Source organism: Syngnathus acus, chromosome 15 (assembly GCF_901709675.1).
Source record: "Syngnathus acus chromosome 15, fSynAcu1.2, whole genome shotgun sequence".
In the NCBI taxonomy this organism is placed as follows: domain Eukaryota; kingdom Metazoa; phylum Chordata; class Actinopteri; order Syngnathiformes; family Syngnathidae; genus Syngnathus; species Syngnathus acus.
This window is the reverse complement of record NC_051100.1, coordinates 8815862-8824642: the sequence shown is the minus strand read 5'-3', so window position 1 is coordinate 8824642 and position 8781 is coordinate 8815862. Positions and strand designations below refer to the sequence as shown.

The 8781-nt window shown below is 43.4% G+C and overlaps 2 protein-coding genes across 2 annotated transcripts; one reads left to right on the top strand and one right to left on the bottom strand.

The window, feature by feature from the left end:
* Nucleotides 1–186: 186 nt before the first annotated feature.
* Nucleotides 187–3115, top strand: gpr75 (G protein-coupled receptor 75). The gene is made up of 2 exons (XM_037271716.1): nucleotides 187–521; nucleotides 689–3115. Exon 2 carries the CDS (start codon nucleotides 766–768, stop codon nucleotides 2401–2403), a length of 1638 nt encoding a protein of 545 aa, XP_037127611.1. The 5' UTR covers nucleotides 187–521; nucleotides 689–765; the 3' UTR covers nucleotides 2404–3115.
* A 421-nt stretch (nucleotides 3116–3536) lies between these two features.
* Nucleotides 3537–7037, bottom strand: erlec1 (endoplasmic reticulum lectin 1). The gene is made up of 14 exons (XM_037271736.1): nucleotides 6689–7037; nucleotides 6500–6604; nucleotides 6327–6407; nucleotides 6138–6215; nucleotides 5981–6044; nucleotides 5695–5741; nucleotides 5395–5618; nucleotides 5163–5304; nucleotides 4935–5054; nucleotides 4805–4864; nucleotides 4597–4721; nucleotides 4434–4511; nucleotides 4274–4349; nucleotides 3537–4071 (listed from the first exon to the last, which is right to left on the bottom strand). The coding sequence occupies exons 1-14, from the start codon at nucleotides 6827–6829 to the stop codon at nucleotides 4000–4002; spliced, it is 1413 nt and encodes a 470-aa protein (XP_037127631.1). The 5' UTR covers nucleotides 6830–7037; the 3' UTR covers nucleotides 3537–3999.
* Between the last annotated feature and the right edge of the window lie 1744 nt (nucleotides 7038–8781).

Below are 8781 nucleotides of genomic sequence, written 5' to 3'. Positions count from 1 at the left end.
AAGATATGCTTGAAGTAGTGGGTTTCTACGCTCCAAAGCCAACTAAAATATCATTATATATTAATATATTTATAAATTAATACAAATAAAATTCAGCACGAATTTATTTTTCAATGCACTAGTAACTAGTGCACTAGTAACTAGTGCATTGAAAAATAAATTATAGTGACTAGTTGAATGCAGCGCCTCTGTTCGCATGCGTCGCTGTGACTTCATGCTCGTTTTTTTTTTTTTTTTAACCAGCTCACGTCCGGTAGTTCCTGGGTAAAAAGAACGGATACATCGCCAAGAGGAGGAATCCACCCGCGACAAATGCACAATAAACAAAGAGGCCTGTGCTCGCACACCTCAAATTGCAACGAGGAAGACGATGCGTTTATTGTCCGCATCTCTAAAAGGCGTTTAAATGGAAATTGATTTTTCGAAGCTGCGGTCCGTTCACGTACCAGAGAGCTGTTTGAAAACAAATGAATATGGGCTTTGTTAAATAATGATGGTCTGCGAAGGCTTGACGAATAACGGTAAGATTTAGACATATTTTCGCTGTCTGGATAAAGTGACACGCTATGTGCACAGAAAAAAAAAAAAGACTGCTGTCTATGCATGCACATCGTCATTTTGGTGTACGTATTACTAATCAGCATAAAATATCATTTTCATGGCGCAAACAATTGTTTTTTTATTTCAGGTGGCAACAATGGTGACACGCGTGCCCTCCTTTTCAGGGGATAATGTTTGCTTTTTCATCGGTGGGTGGCTCATAAAATGATGAACAGCACGGAGGTGCCATCAGAGCTGGCGGATTTGCACAAGCAAGTGAACTTCAATGGCACACAGGCGTCACACAGCCCCCCTATTTGGGCAGTCGTCCACACGGCCACCTTGACCTTTTGCTCCCTCCTCCTCATCTTCATCTTCTGCCTGGGCTCCTATGGAAACCTTGTGGTGTTCCTGTCCTTCTTCGACCCGGCCTTCCGCAAGTTCCGTACCAACTTTGATTTCATGATCCTCAACTTGTCCTTCTGTGATTTGTTTATTTGCTGTGTGACGGCTCCCATGTTCGCGTTAGTGCTTTACCTGGATGCTGGTGGCGTGGATGGCGTGTCCAAGAGCTTCTGCTTCGTCTTCCACCTGACCAGCTCGGGCTTTATCATCATGTCACTGGAGACGGTGGCGGTCATCGCCCTGCATCGGCTGCGCATGGTCTTGGGCCAGCAGCCCAACCGTACTGCCTCGTTCCCCTGCACGCTGGCGCTCACAGCCCTGTTGTGGACATCCAGCTTCACCATGGCCGCCCTGCTCACCATGCGGGTGTATCCACGCAGGGACGGTCCCTGCTTGCCCCACTTTGGTCTAGAAGGGGTTCAGGCCGGGTTGGTGCTGTATGCGTACCTTGCTGACTTTGCCTTTTGCGTGGCTGTTGTGTCTGTGTCTTATCTGATGATTGCCCAGACCTTGAGGAAAAACGCTCAAGTGAGGAAGTGTCCCATTATCACCGTTGCGGCCACATGCACCCCACCCCTGCCACCTCTGCCAGCCACAGGCTTTGAGGCGGTGCAGTGTAGTGCCCAAGGCCCCTTGTACCGTAATCAGATGTATAACAAGTTACAAAACGTTCAGACGCACTCTTACGCTACCAGGACCAAGCAACCAGTGGTCCCAGGGGCGGCCCAAGGAGCCACGTGTTGCCAGCTGGTCTCCACAGTCAACCTGGCTACAGCCAAGGACTCCAAAGCGGTTGTCACCTGTGTCGTTATCGTGTTCTCAGTACTACTGTGCTGCCTGCCAATGGCGATCTCCTTAGCGCAGGACGTTCTCACGCCAGAAAGCAGCTTCGCACATTACCAGTTTGAACTGTGCGGGTTTGTCCTCATCTTCCTCAAGTCGGGCATCAATCCCTTTGTGTATTCGCGCAACAGTGCCGGTCTACGGCGCCGTGTGCTCTGCTGCATGCACTGGGCCGCGCTTGGACTGCTGTGCTGCAAACACAAAACTCGCTTGCACGCCATGGGAAAGGGCAGCCTTGAAGTCAACCGGAATAAATCTTCGCACCATGAGACCAACTCGGCGTACGTGCTCTCGCCCAAGGCACAGAGGAGGCTGGTGGACCAGGCGTGCGGGCCGAGTCAGTCCAGAGAGTGCGCCGCTAGTCCCAGGGGTGCACGGAGGCCTCGCCCCGCCAGCACCTCCACGCCCATCAACACGCGCATCGAGCCCTACTACAGTATATACAACAGCAGTCCCTCTGCCGGACCTAGCTCGCCCACCAGCCTCCAGCCTGCCGGGTCGCAGACGTTCGCCTTCGCCAAGTCATACGTAGCCATGCACTACCACACTCACCAGGACACCCTGCAGGACTTTGAGAGTACCTCTGTGCAACAGATTCCTGTCCCTTCTGTCTGAACCCATCTCGGATCAGTGTTATGTTCTGCAGTCAGAGTACTCAAGGCTACAGTTGCAGGTCGGGGTCAAATTGTCAAAATTCCCAAAGCTACTTATTTCCAAAAATATGTCTGAATTTTGCTTATGGCAATCTGCCCACTGCATGCACCAGTAATTGACAACCTTAAGTGGACAGCTTGGTGTGGAAGTGCCATCTCTGAGGTAAAATGCAACGCTTTTACTTTCATTTTGGGGGCTAATTTGTTTTTACTTCATACTCTGGGCTGATTGGGTGGAGGAGATAAGGCAGCCACTGTAGAGCATTGCAAATGTGATCACTCCTACATCTGCTCCTACCAACTATATACTTTTTTTAAATTGTATATCTAACAGAAACACTCATATTTGATTTGACTTTTTTCATTAATGTTATGAATCCCATAGGTCTGTGTGTCAACCCTGTGATTGACAGGTGGTCAGTCCAGATTCCTCACAAACGTATTTGATGAGTGGCATAGAAAATGGATGTTAAAAGACAGACTTATAATTGAAAGGTTTTTCCACTGATTATGACTTTTTGACTTCTTAGTAATGTTTCTATAAATCTACCTGCTGCGTTGCACATGCATGTGCTGCTACAACCTGGGACAGGTGACTGGCCCACTTAGTTTTCGAGGTTCAATATGTGAACACATGCACACTTTTTAACCCAATAAATGTTTAGCAAATGCTGTGCGTCTCTACTCTTTGATTTAAAACAATGTAATTGAAATTTTGTAGACAAGTATACTTATCTACAAAAATTCAATCACATTACAGTTAAACTAGTTTAACTACACTTTTTGTTGAATAACGAGCGTTTAATTTATAATAGAAAAAAATAGGGGAGTTAAAGATTAAGCATTGTTTAGTATTTTTATAAATCACAACGTGCTGTTACGGTTCAAATTTGCATTACAAAACATTTCAGAAGACTTTTACCATTCGCAGTATTAAAGCTGCAACAACAGCACCCCCTTGTGGTTCAAGTGTTACTGGCTCACCGCAGGGATATAGTAAGATGAATTAGAATTTTGTAACTTTGTTCAATCCAAGCAATCCTAGAGTTGTGCATTTTAACAAAATACTCCTTAAACAAAATTCAGAATACTTCATAAAGTTAAAAACAAGATTTAATCGATTGTATTAGCGATTTGAAAACACCCACCGATGCATAAGTTACACTCCTCACACCTCACTATTGCAAAAATTTTTAAGACTACAAGTGCAAAGTATCCGGCAACCATTTGCAATTTCTCTCCCACACAGTGAATCATGATCTTGTACATTATAAAATCATTCTGGTAGAGATATGTAATATGGACAATAAATCCGCATTGTCCTTGAGCAATTTATTTAAGCTACAACCCAGTTGGGTGAAGCAGTCTTGTGGTTTGTTCCACCGCTCAGCCACCGCTCAGATCATGACATCTGAATTGTCTCTGGAGCTCCTCAGCAACCTCAAGTCCAGCTTCAAAATCACCACAGTTTGAACCTTTGTTGGTCTTAAGCGTTGCATTATGACCATTCGTATGCTTGGCTCTTCACTACTTGGCCTTCTCCTCCTCTTTGGACCGTTTAGCTGGAAATGGACAGAAGCCCGTGTTCATCGGCCGAGTTAAGAATACTGCATATGACTGAAGATTCAACCTGAGACAAGAAAATGAATTTAATGTGGCAAAGACAAACCATCAAAGTGTTCAAACCATATCATTTTGTCTGACAAATGTCCGCTAGCTTAATGGCAGCATGCTAAGTAATGTTTGTTAAGTGAAAGTTCATAGAATATTAAAAAAAAAAATCTCTTGACTGTCTGCACAAAAGCGATTAACTGTTTGACGAGCACAATTACCCCGAGGACGTATTGGCAAGTCTGAGGTTCCAGCATATAGACGGTGACCGCATGGGGAGACTCGGACTCTTTGCATCTGATGTAAGAACCAGAAGAGGGAGTCAGTAAAGAAAAACCTGGTTCTAAGTCAACTCAGATAACTATAACACTCTTCACATACTTTAATTTCACAATAACTTGACGCGGCTTTCCTGTCAGATCGCATACATCGCCATGGCCGTAGAAATGGGAGACCAGCCTGCAGAGAGGCATTAAAAAAAAAAAAAAAATCATCATGGACAATAGGGCTTGATTTTGATTGAGGAGCAGTGTCGACTGCATACTTGACTTTCGGCATTCCACTGTCTTTTAGCTGGTAAGATCGAGCCACGTTCTTCTTGGACCACTCAATGTGTTCCTTGGCATTCCAGCTACCAACCACCACAATGTTCTTGGCTTGCTCTTTTTCCTGAAACACCAGAGCAACAGGATCTCAATGCATGAACGATTTACATGCTTCCCCAACAGACACACAAGTAAAAGCAGTCTCACCTCATGGTACTGATGAACGTGTTTTCCATAACAGAATTCATATTTCCACCATCCGACCCCCTGAAAAACACATCACCCTGACATCAGCGTGGTGACTGAATGGCCTCCGGCTCAACTGACGATGCCTCACCCCGTGTAAACAGTAGGAGCCGCTAAGGAACTCCCTGACCAGCTGCTCGTCTGTCAGGCGCGATATGTGAGTGGGTTTGTGTGTGAAGGCTTTCTCTCTTGTTGGTGGCGCCGCTACCTCCTGTTATTAAGTAGAACAAATATAACCTTTTACTTAAGTTTAACTTCTACACTGTCTTTTTTTTTTTCTACCAGAGCTGTATACGAACGAGACTGTTAGATCACTGACCTCTCTGTGCTCTGCAGTGGTGCTGAAAGGAGGCTTAAGCTGCGCCTCCTGCTCCTTGTTCAGCTGGGCAAGACGCTGAGGCCGCAGCGGCGAGCCAGCCAGCGCCTGGCACAAGATGGCGTTAACCGGAGATGACTTAAACCTGCACGTCACATAAAAGAGAGGAGTGGGTATGTTTAATCTACTTTACCTGTGGTGTAAGCTCATGAGTTGCATTTTTGAGAGTTTCTACCTGTATTTAGGGTGCGCACAGAGCAAAGGGGTCAGCACCACCATCTCATACTCGCATGAGGTGACCTCAGCGATGGACAGAATCTCATGTTTGGCCTCCGGGTGACACACGTACTGCACGGACGTGGAGCGCGGCTTGTCCTCTTTCAGCGCACAGGGTGTCCCGTTTCCCATTTCCAGTGAGTAATATGGAGTCAGCTGACCTTCGATGTTCTTAGACTGCACCTTTAAGAGAACATGTATGATATATGTCCCATTTATAGCGGCAAATATAGTGCGCTGTTCAATTTGTGAAGCTTACTTCGGTTTCGGGTGCTGACTGAGCCATGTCTGTCTCTTCTACTTTGGCTGATATAAGAAATGCATTGCAATATATTATCAGATAAAATCAAAATGATGCATTTAGACAGCATAGAGAGAAGTGAGTTACCCATCAGAAAAAGTAAAAATAGCACAAGTGAAATTTGATTAGGATACAGAATTTTGTCCGGTTGTATTTTCAAATTGCAGTAAATGCTAATGATCCAGGTTATTTTTTTCAATATACACATTTTCAAAGATTGTTGGAGGATGAAAATACAACATACCCATTTCTTTTCCTTTTCTCTTCCCTGATAAATTTCCCAAGAAGTACTCCTGAACATTTACTTTCTGTGGATACACACATTATGAGGATTATTATCAGTGTACTATCAAAACAGTGGTAGCTTTTAATTTCATCGAGGTTCTTCCCAGAACACCAACCTGTCCCATCTCCTTCTCTTCATGATACTGCCTGACATGTTTTCCGTGACATACTTCATACGTCCAGTAGGATTCGATCTGCCAGCCAATGAAGAGAAGTCTTTTAGTTACACTCCACCAACCAGCAGTAGTACACACTATGCGTGTGTAATCAGATGCAAGCAAAAGTGAGACGATCAGCAAGCTTACTCTGTATGAGCAGCTGCTTCGTTTGAACAGAGGCTCCAGAAGTTCAGATGGACTTGGCCCGCTGTATTCCTTCTCATCGTCCTGGAATTTAAAAACAAACGAGGTCACAAGAATATTAATGATCCTAACCCTCCACACAGGCGACCTTAACTGGACTGAGGCTGTGCCATTACCTCTTCTCCAGAGGTCACTGAAGGTAGGAGGCATTTGTACTTCTCTTTCTCTATCGTGGTCATGATGACAAAGTTGTCTTCCTTGTAAAGTGCCCCCGACGTGGGCTGGTGTACACAGACATTGATCTCTGGTTGAGCACATTTTTCAAGTTAACAACGCTTTAAGAAGCGAAAGCAAAGGATGCATACCGGTGTGATTTCCGGCCCGGGCCATGTGATTTTAAAAGGAATTTCATCGGTGAAGAAGGGCTGATCGTCACCGTGTGCTAAAACGCTGAGGCACAGCTCCAGAAGCCCACCGATCATCACCAACACAAGCCTGGCCATCATCTCCGTCTCCGGCCACTGAGCGCCAATCAGGCGCTCCTTATGTACCACTTCCGCGTGTTCCTCACTTAGACTCCAACCTGCGAGATGAATTCAGAACTGGCCCCAAAAGATCCGGGTTGATATCCGTTTGGTAATGAATTAGATCATTTGTGATGTCAACACGCCAGCAAAACACAGGAAGTGAGCGCTTTACTTGCCACGTCCTTTTCCGGGTGTTTATTACGTGATCAAATAACAACAGCGACACGCGCTGGTAGTATTCGGCCAAGACACTTACCCAGTGTGTCGCCTGATCACTTTATCAAAATATATAGATAAATATCTTAAATTGGAGTATGGACAATAACATTAGCTAAACTGACGCGTTGATATCGGTATAAAACAATAATCCCTTCAAAAATATAATGCTGATGTTTGTTTGACGCGTTATAAAGGTGTTATTTCAACAATATTTGTTATTGTTAGTGAGATTTGTAGAAATAAATAAATAAATAAATAAATAAATAAATAAATAAATAATAAATAATAATAATAAAAAAATAAAAAATAAAATAAATTACCTCATCTGCCTTGACATATGTATTTAGTTGATAGTACTTTAGTTGTCTTACTCACTAGCAATAATAATACTCTATAAGGCACTTTATATTGCATGGGAATCTCAAAGCGCAAAGTAGAGGTAATTATTGTCTTAATTGAACATCATTTAGGGCGCATACGTACAGTTTTTTTTTTTTGAAGAGTTGGAAGTCTCCACAATATAATTTTGTTTCACCTGGTGGTGGAGCTGTTGATATGGGAATGGATCGTGATAACACTGACTGCGATGCAAAGAAAAAGGACTGGGAGGGGGAATTCTGGACTGCAAGAGAGGATTCAAGCAAGACAAACGTCCCATAAGATCTTTCTTCCTCTAACACACCCACGTTTCCCTCATAGCTCTGACTCACCTCTGTCGATATTACGTATTGATTGATGTCTGCATGCAACTTTCATGGATGAATCGACGGCAAGATACTAGATGAATTCAGCTCGTTCCCATGGAAACTATTATATTATTGAAATAAGATATATCAGGGTCACATCTGACAATTAAGTATTGATGCACCAATAGAGTCCGTAAACTACAGAATTTTGAAAGCTCCTTATGAACTGAAACATAAAGGCCTCGTTCCCCAAGGCGCAAGACTTGGAAACTCGTTTATCTATTATATATATTTTATAATAACATAAGTTATGACGTAATTGGCGGATTGCGCGGCGACGTCATTCTACGTTCTCACTACTGACGTTGAGTTCACGAAAATTAAAGAAATAAACAATATGTAATAAACAATTTTGGTGTATTATTTAAACATCACAAACAATATAACACAATATCTCACTGGCGTCATGGTCCATCAACAGCCGAGCTAATATTGCCAAAACAGCTAAGTGCGTGTTTTGCGCTTATTCTTTTCTTTTTTTTTTTTTACCTTCAAGAGAGTCAGTCAGGACGTTGTACGGTCGCACACCACGCTCGTTGTTTTTCTATCCACACAGAATGCTTTGTTGTTGAGTTTTTGCCCAAAATTTCTTAAGTTTATAATTTGAGCAATTTCTTTTTCGGAGAACCAGCCAGGATGTCACAGTCGCACATTGTGCTCTTTTTTGCTCTATGCAAATTTGGGATAAAATATTTTTCTCCATGAATGTACGCAAATCCCTTTACAATATCGGATTGGAAACGTATCATCAGTGTCATTCTGTGTGATTCCATACAGCAGCCTAAACTAAATATTCTCAATGACGCCCTTCATGCATACCCCACTCTATGTATAATTGATACAACTGTCATTCCGCCAAGTGTCACAGTAACATAAATCTGAGAGGAAAGGAGAGAAATGCATCTTGACACTTGATGTTCTGCAACAAGATTAAGAGATCTTGACCCATCACCTAAAAATACACGC

Coding starts and splice junctions, on each gene's coding strand:
- gpr75 (XM_037271716.1), top strand. CDS start 766: ATGATGAACAGCACGGAGGTGCCATCAGAGCTGGCGGATTTGCACAAG.
- erlec1 (XM_037271736.1), bottom strand. CDS start 6,829: ATGATGGCCAGGCTTGTGTTGGTGATGATCGGTGGGCTTCTGGAGCTG. Junction 5,742..5,980: donor GAGAAAAGGAAAAGAAATGG/GTATGTTGTATT, acceptor TTCTTATATCAG/CCAAAGTAGAAGAGACAGAC. Junction 4,072..4,273: donor CTTGCCAATACGTCCTCGGG/GTAATTGTGCTC, acceptor TTCTTGTCTCAG/GTTGAATCTTCAGTCATATG.